Source organism: Anopheles marshallii, chromosome 3 (assembly GCF_943734725.1).
Source record: "Anopheles marshallii chromosome 3, idAnoMarsDA_429_01, whole genome shotgun sequence".
Classification (NCBI taxonomy): Eukaryota; Metazoa; Arthropoda; class Insecta; order Diptera; family Culicidae; genus Anopheles; species Anopheles marshallii.
The window spans coordinates 11758109-11781625 of NC_071327.1; the positions used below are offsets into that span (position 1 = coordinate 11758109).

Consider the following 23517-nt stretch of genomic DNA (forward strand, 5'->3'; position numbering starts at 1 on the left):
TCATTCCGTCGATGCACCGAGCTCCGAAACCGGGCAATTGAAGATAAAATTCATGGCAGTAAAGCCCGTTCGTGTAGAGTGTGGAGATCCTTGCGAAAGGATACATACTAACCGTGTAACATTTCCAAACTAACCGTCCACCGTCATGCTATCGTTCGCAGGTAACCGGCATCAAGTCGGCAGCATCCACACAACCATCAGTCTTGCGGAAACCAGGAAAAACGTCAGTCAGCCCATTAAAGCCATCGTACGTGGCAATCTTTCACTCGCCCCGGCTCAATGGTGAGAAAATGGAACAAACTCACCACCGGTTCCGGTGGGATATGTTGACGCGTGGAATCATCATCCGACCACCGGTAGCAACATCATCGCCACAGACGTCATTAAATTGAGCATCGACCAGATTCATCACTGGCCATCAGCTTCGCCCATCAGTCAGTGCGCCAAACGCTCGAAGGTTACTGAATCCGACCTGCTAGAAGAATATCGGAAAGGATCTGCATTCATCAAAGGACAAAGTGCGTGCCAAGGGTTGGGTTTTTGGGGAAGAAGCAACAATCTTCATCTCACCAGCGACCTAACGACAAACAGTAGTGCAAACGTAGACGAAGAGAAAAAAATCGAAAATACTCACTCACGTACAACAGATTTATCTGCAAAGATGAAAACCGACGGTTTCGTACGAGTTTTGTGGTGGAAATTGGTGCTAATTATAAATTTAATAGATGGAAAATCGATGCACGAAAAGGACAAACACGGTAAGTTAACATGCGCCATTTCATAGTATACACAACAGCACCTTTTGACCGACCATGGCTCTGGCCTGACAGTAATTGTATTTCCCTTCCCAGAAATGAGAGCTCGTTTGTATCGCTTGGTGATTTAACACGGTCTGCTTAGGAAGGGCCGGCTAAATAATGTGCTAGGGATTAAAATTTTCCGTTAAAAAATTACATCATATGGATTGCAGCTATTATCTCAATTCATTAGTAATTGTTTACAGGCGTCACTAATTGAAAAAACAGTCTATTCAAATAATGATCTATATTGCAATGTTATCGCAGTGGCGCCCGAATGTATGCAATACAGCGAATCATTTAGCAGCAAAACGCCTCGAGTAATGCAATTAGTATGAACATATTGTTTTATTAGCAGCGTCAACTTGTTTGCTATTTCAAAAAAACGCCTAGAGTTATGCAAATGAAATGCCATCAGTGGCCTCCATTATTACGAATGTCTGTATCAACAGCAGACGTTATTTTTTTATTCGGATATTCACAAAACTACATGTTTCATAACGTGGTTAATTAGATGCATAGTGTTTCATAAAGTGATGCAGTAAAAAATGAAATAAAATACACTACATAAAGCTAGCGGGTGCTTTAAAAAACGACACTACTGAAAGCTTTTTTAGCAGTAGCAGAACGGAAATCTTGTCTGGCGGTGTCGGAAATAACAGATCTCCACACGCTTCTTGAGACCAACAGTCTCTGCTTAAGCACACATTTAACGCACCCCTCAAAGACGGCCTCATCGTCTTTCAGCACTGCTCTTTTTCCCCATTCTTCCCATTCACACATAAAAGTACTATGAGCTTTAGGAAAATATGCCATGAAAACTTCACCGACTGCACGCGTTTCGGGCCTGAACTCACCGCTTAATTGGTGTGAAGCCGTCGCTGGTGCAGAGCGGTTGCTTCCGTGGCCCCTGTCAAGCGAACAACTGAACTGCCAGTAGACCATTCGTTAAGCAGAAGGTCAAAAAATTCAGCACTTCCCCCTCGGGCTGCGTCGTTTGCGACACAGGTTGCTGCTTCTTGCCAATGATTATGAGATTATGCTCTTTAGAAAATGTCTTTTCAAGTGGCACTGGCAGGGGCACTCAAACACAATGCAGAGCCGATGGTTTTGTGTTTGCTGCATGCTCCTTTCCCTGCTCACAGCTTTCCGACACCAGCTCCAGCCTGGATGCCTGTCCAGATGGGAAAAAAACTGGAGACTAACGCGAGCGGTTAGCTGGAAGGGCAACCTGTCCCATGCTATATACCATAAAGTTGGTAAAATTAATGAACTCCTTGATGAGCTGAGTTCTTGGATGGTTAGCCGTGTATCCATTACATATTGGAGCCACATCACCTGGTGCCGGTGTCGGAGGTTTTCGGGGGTTTTGCACCCCGTTCGGCCACCCGTCAGAACTTGTTTGAGGCCAAGGTTTTACGTCCAGCGCGGTTCGGATCGGGAAAGTGAAACTTTTCAACAATGGCCCCCGATGGTGGCTTGCTACCCAATTCGGCTAAGAGCACCCACCTCGGCACAGCCGATTTCAGCCGTTTCCAGCCGCATTTCTTTGCCGAGTGAGAGATCAGCAAGTTTTCTGACCTCGGGATGGATGGAGTTAGACGTCAAATGCGAAATCCTCCCTACAGCAAGGCCTACACACACAGCTAAACAAAATCCTTAAAAACTAAATAAAGAACGCCCACCGTGGCTTTTTGTATCACCAAAGGGAAAACTTTTGAAACTCTCACCTTGTGTACCTCTCGCAGGTGAACTTGTTAGCTGTTTTGAACGGATGACGAGACTGTTGAGCAGCGAGTTCAACACTGCTGTGTGTGTGTGTGTGTTAGATTCGATTCCGGTCACTCGGCTCAACTGTCTGAGTGTTTGTGTGGGTGGGATTTTGTGAATGTTTTGCTAATCTATCCAACAAGTCAACACAATCGGTGTACTTTTTCCATGGCCCAGCAATGACTTCAACAGCTGCTGTATTGTTTAGCTGCACACCCTCAGGTGTAAGCCATCTCACTCCTACGGTTATGCTCAGCAACGTTTCAATCCACCATCCATCGTGGGTTTTGTAACACGATAAATTAAACTTTTAATATCCTCCACCTATCACGCTCCGCCCCAACCGTAGATATGTCCCAGTTGTGGTAGCAATTTCATCATTCCACCATTCGTGCCAATTTCATTTCCTTTTGCCATTGGTACAAAGTTCACGTGGTTTACTGGGAAAATCTTTCACAAAGAGTCACTCTCCCCACAAACACACGCACTGCTCATTCCCTTCGTGAAGCATTCTTTGTGCCAAATGTTACCGAACAGGAAGGAATGCTGCTCGAGAAAGATGGCGGTTGGTGTCGTTGGTGGTTGATTCCGGATATCAGCAGCACAATACGCACGCTACGCATAAATCACACATAACGAATTAATCTTTTGTTGTAATCACATCCGCACCGCATCAGGGGACTGGGTGGAAGGCGACAGCCAAAGTTGGCACAGTATACGCGGATTTTACTCCTACACACGTTCTGTGATCGCGCAGGATCCGGAATCCTTATCCTGCCTCAATCCTCCATTGTCTCTGGGGCGAGCAACTAGCAGCGGGTAAGATTTGGCATGAGTTTCGGTTGATTTTTCGCCACCATTAGGCGTAGCTTTTGAGGTCGGGTACAAGAATTAACCTTAATACAAGCATCCTCGTCCCCACCCGGGACACGGTTTCTCGCAGCCGCTGGAACAACGTTGTCAGACAAGAAATGAAACCGTTAGCTTAAACTCTTGAACGTTGGCTTAAAACCGATGTAAACTTTCGACACAAATGGGCGTTGAATTAGCTCGCAGATGTAGAATGGGTTTCCAGGGTTTTTGGTGCTGAGACAGTAAGAGAATTCAGTTCGAGGATACGAGCATTGTGCGAGTTTTATGAATGACTTACTGTTTAACCTAGGCGACAAGAAATCCGCAAAAATCGGCATCATCATTATTCTACGCCAGCAGTTATGCAATTTACATTACAAAACTGAAGGTCATCGTTAGCTTAGCAATCAATTTTTTTGTTTAATTGGTTCTTAATTTGGACAACGTTTGACAAAACGTTCATCACTCAGCACTGCAAACCTCCAATCATGGGTTGCGAGCCTGTGGCGAAAGTTTTACCCACCTGTCGGACATATCCCTCACCCGGAACTCAGCTCCGCTGATCGTTGGATGGCAAAAGGAAATTGTCGTACCGCAGGTTGGTTAGAAATCCTGATGTTCTCCTTCCGTACTCCTTACCAAAATAACGATATCATTCCGTTTCGTGCGTACACTTGGGATGTGGTGCCAATGTTTGGGTACGCCAGAGTTACACCATAATGGGTGTGAAAGATAAATAAATTTATCTCAACATTTCCGCTGGAATTTGTCAACCTTTTTGGTGAGGGAAGCACTTACGAGGAGAGGTTTGATTTTTTTTTTCTCCATTTTCGCATACGATAAGCAACTTTTTGAGCTACCGCGAGGTATTCGGCACCGCATGGCGGGAAAGGTTTATGGTCTTCAATTTTTAAATAACATCGCGCTCGATGAAGCAATCGTATCATTTATCATGTGGTTTACCATTCTGGTGGATAAAATGGTGGTAATGCAGTAAATTGTTACATGGAAAGTGTAACACAGAGGCGCATTGTTTATGTTAATGGATTTTAGTTGTCTGCTTAAAGGTGCTACGAATTGCAAACAACGAAGTTGTTCGATTTAACATGTTTAAGGGGCACTAGAGCTAATATTTTCTTATGCAATTAGCTGTATTAATCGCCTTCATGTTTCAAATTCGTAACGCCTGAAACTATGCAAATGTTGCTCTCTACATTTGACATTTTTGCTCCCTAAAGGTCCATAATATTTGAACTCCCTAACCACTCGCAATGGTTTTATTCTGCCACATAGAAATATATTGCATATCTTTAGGCGTAACCACTTAATATACAACCCCACGCTGTACCGTTACTGGGAATCAAGGGACTCATACACCGGTCGCTTTTTTAGACTGAAATTTAAAAATTATTTTTTAAACATTCCCATTTAAACATTCCTAGCATTCGCAAGCCCCTGAGGAGCACCATCGATTTTTCGTTTCGTTAATCCCACGTTATCTTCTCGCAGATCGAAAATCTTTAAACCCATTTCAATCTTGTTTTTTATCATTTTTTTTTTTTGTCGTTCATCTTCGAACGATAAATTTGCTGCTTTCGCCTTTGCTGCGAATGTTCCATTTCCCGGTGGCAGTGGCCGTGCGTACATACTGCTTCCACCGCATGATTCATGCTCCCGGGAAGCGGTAGTATGCTAATCGGCATCATCATTTTCATCGTTAATGTTTTCTCCGCGTGTTCGCGATCGATATCAGTGGCGTTGAGACTCCGAAGTGTTTTTTTTTCTCCTCAAATACCAAACCACCATTGACATTGAAATAGCTTCCACATACATATGCAACGGGGAAGGATGAGTTCTCAAAAGTCATTTTCAACGGGAACGCTAACATCACTCCACCCGTACATCATTGCGCCAATGTATAAAACATCTTTTGACCCAAAAATTTGATCGAAAGTTGCCGAAAGACACCGTAAAAGCCGTATCGCACATCCATGTATGTGTGTGAAACGCAAAGTTCCTTCACCCAAATCACTACAATCCGTACTCGAAAAGCGGCCTAATGGTACATGACAAACTTTCCCATTAACCAACCAACCGGTGGTGCAGTGACAAGAAAACCGGATAAAACCGGTAGAGAAGTTCGGTCGCGGGATTTTCGGTGTCGCGTGCGTACCATTTGGCGCATGGTGCCGTGACCAGGATCCGGGGTCGCACACAGGAAGGTCACCGGCATATCTGCGCTGATGCGTCGCGTGAGCAAAACTTTGAGCAATGGTAACATTCATCCTTCCGTAGTACCTTCTGCCAGAAGCAGTACGATCTTCGCCAGAGTCAGAACTCATTACCACGCTTGAAGGTTGAAAAGACATCGTGCCGTGCTGTGCCGCAGCGACACAGTGCAACACGGATACACGTCAGTCCGGGAGCACAGACAACTTTCCTTCCTCTGTTAAGCTGTCTAAGAACGCGTTCGGGTGACGCCACGCTTAAGAATGATATCTTCATTAGGTAAACAGTTGCCCCCGGGGGCCTTTGGTTGCCGCAGAACAAACGAAGTACCGGATAAAGCTCTGCAAAAGGTGAACTCGCCTCTTCCGGCCACTTCCGTACCCAATCACCACACAACACCAACAACACTCCCGTTTGCCTCCTCCCGCAGGGCCACAGATAACACCAACCGTCCCGTCAATCGTCTAGCTATTTCTTTTAAAAGCTTCTGCTAAATTAATGTCTCTGCGCTCTTATGACTTTTCGCAACTTTTCCCAGCCATCATTTTTCATCTGCCACCCCGATACTGCACACACCTCCGCGAAACGCTTACCCCGCACGAGAAACTTCCCAAGCAACGGAATTAGAACACATTCCATCTCGAATTGAAGATTGTACCAATGCGGAGCCTACGCTTGCTTTATCTGGGTCTGGGCAAATTTTAATGAAGCACTTCGTTTCGAAAGAATTGGCTCCCCAGCAGGCTTCCTTAAGAACTACTGCCGTATGAGTGATCCGCATACATGTGTGTGTGTGTGTGTGACTGTTTGATTCTTAATGTTTGTGTTTCAGATAACATTTGCACACCGAGTGAACATTTCCTGTACGAGTGTTACCAAAATATCTGAGAAGTTTCGAATGAAGCGTATAAATACTACCGAGAAAATATAAATATAAGTAATGTACGAATCGGACATTAGCTTTGGCCTACTTTACTCCTACCTACTTTGACCGTTTTCCTTACAATTCAAGATGGCACGTTTTTATTGTAATACCATTAGGACCGTTGGATGTTGTATTAACGTTTAATAATTTCCCTGTTCCTTCCCAGCATTCAGCTATCGAACAAATTGTACATTTATTCAGTTTGATAGCACTACATCCCACCCACGACTAATTGACGTGGGTAGTCTTGGGGAATTCTGATTGAATGTTTTCGAAACGAACAAAGCCTTCCATCTGATCCATCGATCAGCTGTCAAACTTTTTCGTGTACGTTATTTTTAGATGTTTGGAAATGCATAAATTCTCAACGGGATGGGCAGCGTTAGGTGGTTGTTGGAGAAAATATATTCTTGGAACTTTCAAACTTGGCAGGTTATCTCATTCCCCTACAGTAAATCGCATCGTACAAGAAGACGTCCTTTCATACAGGGCCAATAGCGGAATCGTCATCACTAATGTCTTAATAGAAAGGCATCGCATTCATCCAGTAGTTTGCATCCCTTTTTTTTCGAAACCTGTCGATTAACTCCCATCGTTTATTCTAGCATTAATTAAACCCAACCCAATTATGGCCGGGAAGCGGAAAGTGTTTGCTTTTGGCGACCGAAAAACTTGTTCCCCTCAAACTGTACTACGTTGGGAAGCAGGAGCCGAAGGAGAAGGGGGTGTCGGTGGGATTATTATACCATTTCAGCTTAACGCTTTAATAGTTTCCGGTGCCATCACGGACAAATGTTTCATCGATTACCCCCAAAACGGAACAAAAAACAAAGCACCTTAAGCAAACAAATAGTGTCCCGTTTTGGGTGAGGTTTCATTAAAGGGGGTTACGAACCCAGGTGGAAAGCCCAATCTTCTTCACAAACATCCGGCTACAGCTTTTTCGCAAGGCATTTCGGGTGATGTGGAAAATGTCTGTGGCAGAGGACGAAAATGGTTGAAAATAGTTTCTATTTCACGCCTAATGAGGTCCCGTGGTGTGAGGGTGTAGGAAATGGAATTAGTTTTTCCATTGTCATCGGATCAAGCGGTTAGGAAATTGCTAATTAACTGTTCGCACTGCAGGGCGCTGCTTGTTTTGCCTTTTTTTCCTTTTATTTCCGGGTGCCTAATGACTTATGGGTGTGAAAATAAGCCATCGTTTTCCTGTTGCCGATCCGGGCGACATTAAGGGACCGGTATTGATGAAATAAAAGTAGGGATCGATTAAACTAGGCCACTGGATGCGATGGAAGTACCAGATAAAGCGGACAGAACGAAGGTTTATGTAAACACGGTGGGTGGTTCTAAAAACAAAGCTAACAGGTAAGAAACGAGATATCGAGTAGGGTACAGTGGATCTGTGGGAGATAAGCTGTTCAGTCGTCTATTTTTTTATTTGCTTAGATAAGGGAAATTCCCATTACAAGCAACAATTTAAAGGTGCACAAGAGAATAGGTATCCACATTGAACAATATTATACAAAAGAAGGGGAATGGATTATTCGTTTTTTAAAGCATAATATTCGCTTAGTTATTGGGATAATAAATTGAGTGTTGATTTCTATAGCTTTACAGTAGAATTAGAATAGTCGGCTGAAGTACTGAATATATTGAACGAACAAAGAAAGAAGTCAACTTCATAACCTTCAAGTATAAACGATTTTGCCTCCGAATTTTACTTACGTGGAAATTCCAGATTCGCGGTTCTCTCGCGGATTATAAATAGAATTAAAAAGGTTCTCAGTGTGACTGTTGTTGCAAGAAAGGGTTATCAAACAGGATATCGAAAACATACATGTTGAAGAACAGAACAAAGTGCAGCATCTGAAGTTCAAACCAAAAGAAATATCCTTTCTTTATTTTCCTAATTTTGCACATTAAAAACTATGATGGAGAATTTATTGAATTATTTAGCTAAGGTACGTCAGCAATAACCATATGAGAGCACAATCAGTAATGAACGTAAGATGGGGAATTATCGAGAATTACAACACATTCAAAATATAGAAGCGTTGTACTATGTGCGCCTAAAGTTATACAATACCTCTGACAAATAATCCGCTCGTATAATAAAGGTGTAATAAAAAATGCAGTACGACTCTCGTTGAAGCAAAAACTCCCGTGAATCCATATTTTAGCTTATACTAGACTGGATTCCACTTGCACAACCATCTGGGGACACAATGCTTTGTGCGAGAAAGAAAACCTTCCATTTTGCTAACTTCATTCAGCTATCAAAGCAATTCATATCGATAATTGTTTATTTTTCTCTTCCTCTGACACCGAGTTCTGGGGAAAGCGGTGCAAAGAGAGATATGTTTTCCTGACAATCCATTCAGCATAATTTTCCACTTCGTTCGTTACGGTCGATGGCCGATCTGGTGCGTTTCTGATAACTGCACCACGGTGCCAAAGAACACGCTTTTATCCGGTCCGAAAAGGGGTGGTCCAGGAACGAAAAAAAAAAATACATAACCTTTAAAAATTTTATTACCACCACAGTAAACCCATCAAACCATTTCTCCGCACCATTGTGCCACCACCGTCACCGGTACACTCTACCGAATATCCTTTTACAACGGATCTAACGGCTCTTGGTGTTTTGTGAGCCGGAATTGATGGTCCGTAGTTATGACAGTGGCCGCAGAATAATTAATGTGGACTCCCGGGTGGGCTGCAGACTACGGAAACCGCAGCCTCTCGGGTTTCGGAAAACGGTTCCAAGCTCATCAAACTCTAATGCTGAAGCACCGTCAATTCACCGCGGAGTCTTGCCACACGGTCTGCTGGATGAGGTGTCTATACGTACAATGGCGCACAATGCGTCTGCCCAGCCGAACAACGCTCGGCACACCACATTCGCACACAGATATATATATATGCAACACACGAAAAGACAAAATCCCGTACACTTTCCCTTCCCAAAACACACACACACACACTCACTTCCGTATTATGTTGTAAAATCCGATGCACAAACGCAATCGCAACATGCAGGGCTGCACAGCGTCAGGACCGTCGTGCTGCGTCCGGTACAAAGTGGGACCACTTCCGATCGAAGCACACACACACACACTCAGACACATACATGGTTGACCGGGCACGTGATGATGATAAATTATCGTCACCGCGGAACCCCTGGTGTGCGACACTTCCGCTTATCCGACCGTATAAGCGCCCCACGCCACCACGTATAGAAATCGAACCACGGAACAACCGGTCTCCGGTCTCGGACAGGATGCGTCGCTCAAATTTGCCAACGGATGATCTGCTCGTTATTATGACTAGTGCCGGGTCTCGACGTGGCGAGACTGGACGGTCGACGGTCTACCGTCATCGGTGGACTTTTACGAGGCAACAATTAATCACTCTGATTTTTCGCTTCCCAGACACACCGTGACTCTGCTTCGATCGTTGCGGCTCATCTCGGGCAGGGCATTTCTCCCGGTGTGCAGCGTGACACTAAGCTGCAGGCAGTGTCGGGCAGCTGTTTCGGACTGCAGAAGTGTTTCAACTTTTCGAGCCCGACACTAGATATTTAGTGCACACTAATATGTTGACCGTACCGATCCGGATGCGGGGCAAGGACGTATTAATTGAAAAGGCACCACATTCAGCGCAATCTGTTGGCAAGTAAAAACGTTACTTACTCACGTACCTCCAGCGGAGCTTCCTAACGTGGACAAAAGTATGGCTATGTACTGCGTGTGACAAAAAAAAGCTGCGTCTTTTTGCTGTGTCTGCTAACACCGTTTGAAGTGCAGCGGCCGTGTCGCTCATTTTCGTGTACCAGAGCGCCCCAGAGCTTATCCAAGTTATTAATGATCTGCGCTACTTGTTAACGGATTTGTTGCTAACTCTATTGGAAAACGTTTCGGAGAGTTTCGTTTTTTTTTTTGTTCTGATGCCACTTTTGTCCTGGGATTAAACAGACTTTGTTTATGCCAGCGAGATTTCCATGAAGATTACTTATAACTTCATAATGGATAGCCGTAATGTAATCTTTTGTTCGTTTATTCTGACTACCTCTCTTTTACTGTGAATTAAACGAAACGTCAATGTATTTGATGTACAAATTTATCGATTTGATTTCAAATGAATCATTATTTTATTGGAACTCTCCGTTCCAGCTAATCGTTCGTACATTGTTCAATGTTCCCGAATTCTGAGAAGCCAATTGTACAACTTTCGGCATGATGATCGTCATAAAGGATATCATTTGCAGGTTGCTTTCATTATTAAATTTACTTCAATCACAAAAACCAGAACCTGTCAAAGCCAAGCAAGCAGAAGGAATAGCCTACTATACTTTTTTTTTCAGTTACCTATTAGACCCAAATTGCCGCAAATCTCGGACCCGGGTTAAAGTTCTTTGAAGACAAGATATTTAATATTGTAAATGAAAACAAAACATAACAAAGCCTCACCCTTTGTGAGGAATTGATGTGTTCGAATGCTTCGCAAACACTGTCTGCCGTTATGATTAGTTATGGGAAAAGCTCCGGTAAAAAGGAGCAGAGCGAATCCGTTCACTCCTTGGAAGCAGGATGAGTATTTTGAAAAGAGCTCCGTTCAAAGGAGTGATATTTCGAACGGTATTGGAAAGAAATAGAAGAGCGAAGTTTTTTTAACTTTATGCTGTAAGGAGCGGAACTGTTCCACCAGGCTCGTTCCACATTTCCCATCAATAATTATGATGTGTTATGTTGAGGGCTATCGATAAATAATTACAAATATACCACCGAAGCGGCCCCGGATTGTATTTTGAGATACAAAAACTTTAAAATCCGTAAAAAATTTAATAAACTAAGCTTCCTCAATTGATAAACAAAACTCTCATACTGACCGAATGGTGTAACTTTTAAAAATATCACAAAAAGCAAGGAAACTTAAGATGAGGCCCTAGAAACTTGTTACACCTTTAGAAACAATATTACTATTATGAACGAGCTGACCCATTATTTATTGTACGGTAGCATTTACCAGTAGGTGCTATTAATTTATTAGTGTTTTTTGTCCAGTTGAAGCATGCGTATCAACTAGCTTAAAGCTACAATAATGTGTCAGATTATTTTCTCATCCTTCGCAAGCGTCGGTCGTCTGTTAAACCGCTGCTTATAACGCTTTATTCAAATGCACAAATGGCATATATCATGCGACACAATTTTGTATATTTCCTGTTGGCGCATCGATCGCGGGCGTGTAAACAATAACTGCCGCACCGTTGCAAACAATCAACACTGCACCCACCAGCGACTATCGACCACTGCATAAATCATCGCAAATCAGTATGCGTGTATCGTTTTCGGGGCAAGGGAAGGTGAAAAATTTAAATTCGATAGTTCACAAAAATAATAACACACATACATACGCACGCGCCCACATACGGGAATGCATTCGCATGGTGTGCATCGGTTATCCTTCTTGGCCATGCGTACGCTGCTGCGATGGCATGCTTCATAAAATCGAATTGTTTATCATTACGGCCAACGACCGCGTTGTTCGCATTTCACCACTCCAGAGTGGGTGGAAGGGATCGGGCGCGTAGGCATACAGGCACATCGATTGATGCTACACTGCTGCTGTTGCAGCGTCTTCTGCCAGCAGCAAAACCTGGAGCTATCTCCCTCCCTCCCCCTTTCGTGCGCGAGTGATGTTCTATTTTATTTTTAATTTTATTTCCGTAAGCGTTAATGAATTATTATTGAAATAATACTGTACCGGTGGGGATTACCCCGAGGCCGCACATAAACCAGTACCACCCAAATGCACCAAGTGGGTGGTGGAGCATCGCCAACGAAGATGGCGTCTCTCTTGGTGGGTGGGTGGTTGGTGAATCATTGATCAAAATTTTAAACCTCCCAAAACGACGCGTGTGTGCATGAGCGATTTTCATTATACACGCATGCCACCATCAACGCCACCATCACGATCATCAGCGTCATCATGAGCGTTAGCATAGTTTATCTCGTGCCAGTGCAAAAAAGAAACACTCCAACTCTCCCCTCCTCCCCAAAACTCCAACAAAAGCCTTCCATTTCCAATTTCAATGCAATCGACGCACAATGGGTTTCGCGCTCCTTCTGGGGATTTGTCGACGTTTTCGTTTTGTGGACGGGTTTGCGTTGGCTTATTGTTTGGTGATTTTTCAACTTCAACGTACACACACAATCATACACGTGGGGGTGTATCGAGCCTTCCGTTATTTTATTGCCATGCTAAAGCGAATGAAAAATGTGTGCAAGGAAGAACTTCTCTCGAGCTACCGTATCGGATAGAACGAGACACAACCACATGGAACCGGAATGGTTCCGTCATAAAGTGCGGAATGGAACGAGATAAACGAGTTGTTGAAAGATTATTTCTCTTTGCAATGATTTGGGTGGTGTTTAAGATTCAACGGAATTAAATGAGCCCATTTTAAATAAACAAATGGTTCCAAATTCAGACAAGTAATTATAATATCAAACACTTGAAACCAGCTGATTATTCGCACTTGGATCTTAATATCCATCTGATCTTGCCTTAGCTTCATCAAATGTAAATAGCTGTGTGCTTCTTGCTGAATATAGCGATGCAAACAGCTAATAATAAAAATAAACAATAGTCTTCAGGCATCCGCCTTTGAAATTATCAACTAAAAAGTAATGTAATTCTAATTGTGACTGCGTTCGGAATCCAGCTTCCTGGGCCTTATCTAATTACTCCGCAGTTTTGAGCCTCAAACTCTGCTCAAACCACCTCTTATTTACAATAGGGTCGGCAGCTAATCGTCATATACCTTATTTCAAGTGAAACATTAAACACTTTGAACTGATCAGTACAAATCATAAAAAGCATGGGTCTTGCAGGTCGTGATGGGCTCTTTGTAGTCCGATGTCATGATGAGTCACTTTGAATTTCTTTAGTTTTTTTTCTGAACAGTTATGCTCTTTTCAACCATCAAAGTAAAAAGAAGTCAGGGAAAGACAAGTCCAGGCTACAGGGAAATTGAAAATGACTGGGCGCCTCCATTACGCTTATAGAGTGTACATCGCTCGAAGTAATTTTAAAGCTCGTTTAACCTACTTTATGCATACATCTAAAGGTTTGTAACGAAATTTTTCAAACGTCGTTCATTTTTGGGTAAAAAAAACTTAGCAACAACTGACGTAATCGCTGATTGATCAAAACTCAAAACTCAAAACTTGTTTCCAATACCATTCCAATAGAATACATTCAGGCGCTGTAAATTCGAATCATTCATTCAGCGTTGTCCTTTCGCCTCAACCAAAGTTTCATAATGAAAATGATCGCAAATACGCTTGAATACCAAACTAGGTTAGCGTTACTAAACTCAACTAAACAGTTTGTCAAAAAAGATACAATGATTTGCCCATTTTACCACTTATTAAATTGTGGTCAGTTGTGCTATCTGTAGCAAAATAATATTGCGGATGTAGTGCACAATTAGGCACATGATATGCCGTTTGTTGTTGCCATGGCAGATTAAAAACAATGTTTAATCCTCTTCACTGGACACCCAACCTCTAATATTGATTAAGCAATCTAAGAAATGCACATTAGCTTTTCGCTTCTGGTACCCCCTGGACTCGTTGCGTAGCCAGGAAAATACATTTCATTATCCGTTCCACCAGGCGCGCAAAGTCGTTGCGCTGCTGTGGAGGTAGAAAGTTAACAGGTGTGCAACGCTGTCCATCCCATCGCCATTTTGCCAGAGGCGAACAACCATTCGGGTACAAAAAAAAACTACCCAACATTGCAACGGCCCTGCCAAAGCCCAACCATTTCCCGGTGCTACACTCTGGCAATAAATGTAGATTGCAATGTCTTTCTGACAGTTTTGCTCGGTGCGATGCTTCCACAACGCGCGCTAAGATGCATTATATTTCTGTTGCGAACAAGGTTTAGCTTTAGCGAGCTGAGGCCACAAGCTCTTCAATGGAAATTTTACTTTTTAATATCGTAAAGCGCTCGTGCCATTTGCCGTGGTGGTGGTGGGGTTTTGCTTATGTTTTCCGATGCACTTCGATGCACTTACTGGTGTACTTAGGGCAGCTACAGGCAGTGGGAAGCGTACAGCCGTAGTGACCAGTTGCATCACGGCTGCCACATTCCGTAGCTGTACCGTGGCAGTTGCACGGACGGCGAAATGGAATGGCCGTGTTTGCCGTACCAACGAATGCGTATCGAATGCCCGCAGCTGCAAGGATTCTGTATGCAGCCCGTGCGACGATAAGAGGAAGATGGTTTTCACTTGATTATAGTGCATCTTCGCATTTGGTGTTTCGGTAGAATACTGTGTGTGTATGTGGGGTGGATTTTTTTTTTTCTATTGGTACATTTTACCATTCTTTTATACATCCCGTGTCCCTTCCGTGCACAAATACCCTACCGGTTCGCCCAACGTTGTGTCAACATTATTCCGCGCTACAACCAGAACTGGCGGAATGCAACCGGTGCAATACCGGAGTACGCTGCTTCATCCGTAACATTGAGTTTTGCCATGCCACGGTGCTGGTGCTGGAAATGAAAATGAAACATAACCGAAACAACAAACAACAAACCTCACAGCGAAGCACCATCCGTACCATCAACAATGGCTTTTCCTGGAAAGCGGGAAGGAAACATAAAACCACACACACACACACACAGCCGCGCACAGACGGACACAAACACACACATCCACACATTGACACACGTGCATCGGAAATGGATCTCGGGAAAGTGCGACAACAAACAACAGCAACAACAAAAAAATACACACGGCTCGGCAAGATTGCACAATCCCAGTTTTGGAATTATCAGACACGGGTAAAGGCGCCGTCCATAGCGAAACTCATTCCACGATGCGAGCTTCAAACAATAACGTCAAGGGTGGGAGAGAACGAAAAAGGGAAAAAATGCACACAGGCAGACGAAAAACACAACCATTCACACCACAGACAGAGGCTTCCGACCAGCATCACCACCACCATCAGTTCCATAACAATGTCCAATTCCGAAACAAAGGCCGGGAAGGATGTGGGAACGGTACGGTGCAAAAACAATAGTGCGATGGGGTGGCCTTAAAAATTATCAACCCAAACGCAGCCGAGCACATAAATCTTAAGCCCGCATCCAATCACGACGCGAACCACAGTGGCAAGTCATCGTCATCCAGGCGCTTGCCGTAGCGGTTCACGTCACGGTCACGGTATTTTGTGGCAAAGGACCATTCCTCCTACTTGTGTGGTTTTGTCTTCGCCCGTGACGGATCCGGGTTGCGTGGGAGCAAAATGTACATGGGGTTGTGAGTGCGATTGCCACATGGTAGCAAATTAAAAACTGTCAACGGGTTGAAACGCTGGTCGTAAGGCAACACAAAAAAATGGGACAAAAACAGCAACGCAACGCAAACCCGATTCGAACCGTGTACGTTGCGGGCCGTTCATCATCTGTGCGCGGGATCGGTTATCGGTTTGCTTTGGAATCAGAGGTTGCTGAGTTGGTTTTCCGTTATTGTTTCTTTCGGTTTGACATGCCACAACCACGATCGACACGTCAGTGTGGGAAGGGCAGCGGTGGTACGAGAGGATAGATGGTTTCCAAATCTTATTTTATATTCGATGTTTTTTAAATATTCCGGCATTGATTTTTGTTATATTCTGTCTGTCTTATTGTATAGTTTTACTTGTATTTCGAGTAAAACATTTTCAAAATTCAGAAAAACTCATAATTATCATTTCCTTTAAGGATACTTTAATTCCCCATTACTTAACAGGATACACAACTTTACAGGGTAGCATAGAAGAATATTGCATGCTTACAGAAGAATGTTGCAATGCAATGTTCCACTATCTGTTTGATACATGTTCCTGTATGGCTGAACATTTCCATTATTCATGCATCAAAACCCTGTCAGTACACTTCTGATTCGTGGACGAAATGAATGAAAGCATGTTAAATGTTGAAATTCGTGTTTGTATAATGTTAATTTATTAAAGTGAGCATATTTTTAAAGCTATAACAGAAATTATCAAACATCAGTCCCTAGAAAGTACCACTTTTGTATTACAAAATGCCTACATTTAGGCGCAAAACAACAAAATAGCAAACTATGCGATTTAAGTGGCTGCAAGAATTGCAGTGTAATTATTTTGTATAGAAAAGGTTGTCTAAAATTAGCTATTTATTAAACAAAACTGGATGCTTGATAAAAGATATTAAAGGTTCACGTTAAATTAACATTAATCAGAATGATTCCTATAATCGCTATGCATGCTTTATTGCTAAATGAATCTTATTTCAAAACAGATGGGAAATTAACTGCTATGCAAAATAGTAATCCATACACCAAAAACAGGAATCACTCCGAAATAGTTGAACCTTCTGCTGCTTTCGAGGAAGAAGTAACCATACTTCATGTTATCATCCTTTCAACTGCGTCCCTCTAGCTGCAGTACAACTTGACTCGTGTGAAATCGAACCGAGACAGCGAAACGCTGTGCCAAGTTTTATGTTCTAAAACCGCTCAATCACTTCCTTCAAATGGCCAAAAGGGTCAGCGTCTGACGGCTGCCGTGTTCCACCGAACAAGCGCCGCTCGAAACATATTTTCCACGCAAATCACAAACAATGCTAAACGGACCCGGACCCCCTCATTTTACAACCCGCACCTGGTTTCGGAGTGTTTCCGAGGTTTCCGCAGCAATGGTTTCACACAAACGAAAAACCGTTCGCCTCGTTTTGTCGGTTTCGGATGTGTGCCTGTCGAAATGGGATTGATTTGAATGTTGGTATGGCAGGGAAATTAGATTACTGTCAGCGCCAAATGCCTTATCTGTTCCATTTGCACTCGTTCGCCGGGCGGGCTCGTTCGGTGGCCGGAGTGCAGCTACCCACCCGGAGGGGGAAAGAAAGGGGAACGGGAAATCCGGAGGGGGCAAGGAAAAATTGCATCACATTCGAGAGTTCCAAACGCACCGGCCGAGCACGCGAATAGTCATTTCATGCGCATCGATGGAACACGTGATTGCTGTTTTCGAGATCATCAAATATCTCATTCGAGGTTTTTAGCTGATCCGGGATCCCGTTCGGATGCGTGCATTTTTACGAAGGGTTTGGACTGGTGGTGGTGGAGCTCGTGGAGGCTCGTGGAGCGCTTGTCTGGTGCACCGATAAACTGGATTTCCACATTCTGAAAAGCGATTCATCGGAAAACGAGGGTGACTGGGGAATGAAATTGGGCTTGAGTTTCCACTTTTTCCACCCCAAAATATCCATCATCCATTTCCTCCCTCTTTCACTCGTTCATAGCTATTTTGTTTTTGTCGTTGTTTATGTTTTTTTGCTTTAAAACACTTTTACTGCGTTGTGGAACCTCTGTTTCCGGATGACAACCGATGAGAAAACGATTTTCCCCACCATTCCCTGCAATCTGTCAGCAAGGCCCCGATGCGACAAAACGTGAAACAGCACCGATGTTCGATTTATCGTTTTCATCATTTCGGTTTGTTTTAATCCCGTTTCCGGTCGATTCCCGCTTTCGTGTGTTTTCGTTTTGGTTTTCCGCCATCATCGTTCAACTCCTACGCTCCCACCCGGGGGAACGGGATTTTGTTTGCGTACGTGCGCATACTGCGTGTGCGTATTTATCAAATTCACTCGCCACGATTGCGGTCCCCATTCGGGATGCAATTTTTGATCTGCGATGGGAAGCGGTAAAATTCACAGAATACCCCACGAAAAAAGGAACGAAAAACCAGCGAGAAATGTACACGAACGCTTAGAATGCGACCAGCAGATTGTGCATCGCAATGCACGCTGGTGACCGGCATGGGAGGCCACTAATTGGATACGCTGATTTTATTTATAGCTGCAAACTTTGAACCTTTGTGCAATTGTAATCTGAGATTTTTTTCGTTTCTACCAAACCAACGTTTTATACCTGTTTTTGAAAGCGGGTTACAAGTAACGAGCGTAAAAATGATAGATCTTTTAGGCGGAAAAACATTGATTAAGTGTAAAATGCGGCATTGATTGGTTGGCAATACTGAAAAGAGATAACCAACTAATAGTAATTTCCAGGATTCACCTTTTATAAGGCGTTCATTATTAATGCACTTTCTGATTCTTATGCGGTGAAGATTGTGTAGAAATTTTAAAATATGTTCAAGGATTTTCCGAAATTTCCCTACAGTGAACGATTAAACTTGAAAACCGTGATGAGAACGCCTGAAGATATGCAATGAATGTTTACTGATTCGACAATAGTCGGAATCCTAAGCTAAGCCAGTTTATTATATGCGTTTTGAATTTTCTAAGCTTCCAAGTACAGCCTAGGAAAAAAAGATTATACTGTTTTCCTAATGGAAGCTTCAGTAAGTTGCTTGCCATATGTCAAATTAACCATTTTGCTAGCTGTTGTGAACCAAATTAGACCACGCTTCCCGTGTCCTAAAAATGTAAACTCAACTTTTAAAAAGAAAAACTAAAAAAGGTTTATATATTGTTTCAAATGAAATTAATTTAAAGTTGAATTTCTTAACAATAATAGATTTAGCTCAAATTGTAGTTCCGCAAAAAATGCTCCCTTATGTCATTCTGTTTGTCAAAATGCAAAACCTTACAAATCTGTAGATACAAGCAAAAGCTTAAGCTTTCTAAATAACCATTGATGGATTCATATGTACATTAAATATACATACATAATAAAATTCCACACTGAGTTCTGAGTTCACCTCAAGAGCTCTGAAAATCATCCTCTGATATCAACCAATTGTTTCTTCAGATAAACGTTCAGATATTCGGGAGCTTCAGTCCAACGAATTCGGATGTAATGGATGCGCGTTTCAATATCACATTCGATTGGATTGGAGGTTTAAATGAAATAATCGTCATATTTATTTAAATGACGCCTCAGCCTCAAAGGCCTTGTTTATGCTCGCGAGTTGAGTAATCTAAGGATGAAGCATGTAATTTATGCATTTATGCATGAGTCAGTGACACTGACTTAATTTGGAAAAGAAAGTTTGAATGATTATTGATTTTAGCAATCTTCTTTCATTCTTTAATGCATTTTTTGTACTCAATGTTCATACCATAGTAATATTAATTTATTAAATTAATGGTTATTTAAAGATACCACCAAAAGTTTAAAATGCGTTTTTGGTTTTCAAAATAACAAAATCGACTCCAAAGCCCTAACCTGACATAGGGCAGGAAAGTTTCTGCCTCCTGTCTTAAGAAATCGGTCCATGGCTATTAAAACACCATCGCCCAAAGAAGTCCTTCACGTACCAACAAGCTGACAAAACTCTCTTAATAGAGCTCCTGCTGCTGCCTGCAGCTTAAAGGCTCGTTAACTTAAGAGACCCCAACCATCCCGAGTGTCAACTTTCGCGATAGTAATAATAGTAATATAATTCGCAATTTCCCCAACTTCCTTGCAGATGTGTTCAGCGTCGACGGTGTCGAGGGACGCAACATCGAGCTGCAGTGTCCCATTACGGTGCCCCTGTCCCAGGTGTACATGGTGCTGTGGTTCAAGGATAATGCCGGCATCCCACTTTACAGGTAAGCTAACGCCCGACAGCACCGGTCCGGGTGGTGATGGTGGACACATCTTCACCATCGCACCGTAGTACATCATACATCCACGAAATAACATCTTCGCCTCTTTCTGTGCGCTTCGCTCGGCACGTGAAAACACTGGGACCCGATTTTGATAACGACCAACATCGGTGTAATGTTACGACGTGAATGTGCTGCAAACCATACAGTGTCGATGTACGTGACAAAATTTCCCGCCAGCCGGCACACTGGTCAGCGCCGGAAGTATTTGGATCACGTGCCAAATTCAATATTGATAAATCACCGGCATCTTTGCTGATCAAGGTAAGTTTTCGGCGGTTGGACAAATGCACCCGTAACCGTCCTTAGCACATTCCATTACAATTTTAATTACGATCGCCGGGTTTGGGTTTGGCATGGAATAATTCAGGTGTTTAAATCGAAGATTCTTTCAACATTTTCGTCATTTACTCACAAAACAGGTTTCTGGTTTTCCACTTAGAGATAAACTCCACAGTGACCTTTTATTTAGAAAGTAGAGTTTTGGAAATACATTTAATGCCCCTTGAGTGCTACAAGCGCTACAGTACAGGCCAGGAAGGAAGTTATTGAAATAAAACAAAATCATAAAGGATAATACTGTGGAGAATATTCAACTATTTCCCAAACATATTTCCCAAACAAAAAAAATTGGGTAAAACTTACATAAAGTAGCTATACAATAATTTGCAGTAATTTATTCGTACGATGCTCGTGTCATAGAAGTAACTCCTGAAAGTATGCAATCACGCGTCCAATGTTAGTTTGCAATTTACCTAACCGCCGTCGAAGGCAGTTATGCTCTAGTGGAGTATTGTATCGTTTACCTTTTGTCAAAACAAGTACAAAAAGTTTTTTTTAAAATTGTTTAAGCGTTATTTGTGTTCAATTTTCTTTTTTGTCTTTTATTCGCCAACGATACTTTTGTTGAGCCTTAAAATAGGCAATATATTTTTAACCATCTATGCCTTAAAGCAGGTTTTATCAATTAACTTTTTGATCACTTTATCAAATCCAGTTAGCATAAAAACTGTATCCTTACAGCGTAACAATGCATGAGACTTTAAATATTCAAGTGCATACTTTAAGGCGCATTACATCAAAGACTGCTGAGAACATTATTACACCGGTGTCAGTTGGATTATATATATCTAATTAACGAAAGCAATCATTAGTTTGATGTTGGAATGCATCAAGGAACACTCAATGTGACTTCCTGCACAAAGTATCCCTTTAGTAATAAAAAACACTCATTCGTACCTTTCACTAACAACTGCTAAACACCCAGCAAAGGCGAACAGCTGCTAATAATTATTTTAATCGTGCAAAACATTTTCATCGAAAGCGGGGAGCAATTCCAATTCTAGCAATGCACGCTCACCGCTGTCCCAGCAGGTGGAATCAAACAGTGGCGTAAATATTTCAATTAAAAGCACAACGCAAAGCATGAACTTTAACTACACGCATTCCACCGTTGACGCAAATGGTCACGGTAGAATCACATTTGCCATTCTGAACTTCCCACCGTGATCCACTCGTGTTCCCGCCAGTCATCGTTGCTCACCACCTCATCCCTAAGGTGGCGTAGAAATGCATCCACGGAATCATGCAACCCACCACACATGCACACTTTTTCAATCAAAAACCGTGTCCGTGGACCAGAACCAGTTCGAAAGCATCTAATTTGTGACCCCCTGACCGACAGACTCACAAACAAGTGGTTGGGTGAGTGGTGAGCGTGATGCGGGTGTCCGACGTCATTCACCGAAACAAGCGTTCGTACACACCCTTCCATTAGCTTTAATAGTGGCACCACGTACTGCTTGCTGGGCGAACCGGTATGGAATGGTAGGATAATATAAATATCAACCATAAATGACTCATAAATTCTTGCTGTGCCACCGGCGGTGTATTAACGTATATTTAGGGTGAACGTTTATAACGCCACTTCATGGCGACGCTTCCGCGTACACTTGGATCGCTTCATGGGCCACTACATCCAATCGGAACTTCCGCTATAAACTCCCAAACACACACGCTGTATGGTCACGCTCGTATGTGCTTATTCTTTTACAAGACCAATAATTTGCTACAGATTGCTCACACCGTTCACAATTCGATAAAAAAAAAGATTGCTGCGGGCATGAAGGAGTGCGCTCCGTACGCTGGAATCTCTCAAGCAACACGAGCCGCCTGACACGCAGACCGCAACTCAAGAAGTTGTAAAATTAATGAACGAACAGCAACGGCAACAACAGCCAAATAACAACCCGCCACCCCCCCACTGGAAAGCCGAATTCATTACGCGCGCAAATGTGTATTGAAATTTAATGTCACCCAACCACACACACCAGGTGGGTATACACACGTACACCGTGTTTGTTGAGATTATGCCGGGTCCTTTCTCCCCCGAGGGCGGATCCACGGTCCGTGAGTCCTTGCTGACGTACTCACATGCGCTACACTTTCATGTACTTATGCTGGCGGTGTCGATGAAATGTGTGAAAGAATAGCCCGACCACCCGGACTGGACAGGCGAGAGCGAGGGAGAGCGAGTAAAAAAGGTGGAAAATGGACCACAGCCGGGATAGGGGTAGGAGTAAAATCAATGTTTAACCAAAGAAAATCGTGTTTGCGGTTGTAACCCATCTGCCAAGTGACTCAGTTTATTTCACTTTTTCCGGTCTGTTTTTCCTTTTATTTTGGTGAGACCGTAACGAATATGTTGGCACGGTTTTGTTTGTGTTGTGATTTTCCCTGTTGTGTGTGTGTGTGAGAGATTTTTTATATTTTTGTTAACTTCTTTTTACCTTCCATTCGTGTTGCGTACCGAAAATCATTAAGCGTTGTGTAGCTCATGTCCATGTCGGAATGTGATCATACCGATGGGCGGATGTCGGTGCCGGAGGGATTCTGGTGGGGGATGTTTTGCAGAACATGCAAGAGAATGTTCGCGTTCCGTACGTGCGTAATTAGTCGAAGTATTCGATGGTCAAATGATGAGTCGTTTCGTGCTGTACCTCTCGCTGCTGTCAATTTTGCCATCGCGACTGAACGAAATGTTTGGTTACGGTGTGGGAACTTGTAAAGAGGAGCTTTTTCACTTAATTTAATTAAAAACACTAATTGCCATAATGATCTCGTGCGCTATTTTTGTAATGTATTTCCTTTGATACGAGAACATTGAGGGTGAAACTTCCATGTGCATCAAATACTATAGTTAATTAGCTGCATTGCTAAGAAATGTGGCAACCTGCGCTGAATGGCAAACAAAAATGCATATAGGGTATACTATGCTTATATATTATG

The 23517-nt window shown here is 42.9% G+C and overlaps 1 protein-coding gene across 1 annotated transcript in view; it reads left to right on the plus strand.

The window, feature by feature from the left end:
- The first annotated feature begins 661 nt into the window (after positions 1-661).
- The window catches only part of LOC128716320 (nephrin-like), a 51240-nt gene continuing 28384 nt past the window's right edge, over positions 662-23517 (plus strand). Inside the window, exons 1-3 of the mRNA XM_053811239.1 lie at positions 662-758; positions 20049-20172; positions 20379-20493. Coding sequence (XP_053667214.1) covers positions 662-758; positions 20049-20172; positions 20379-20493 — 336 coding nt within the window. The remainder of the gene's footprint in view (positions 759-20048; positions 20173-20378; positions 20494-23517) is intronic.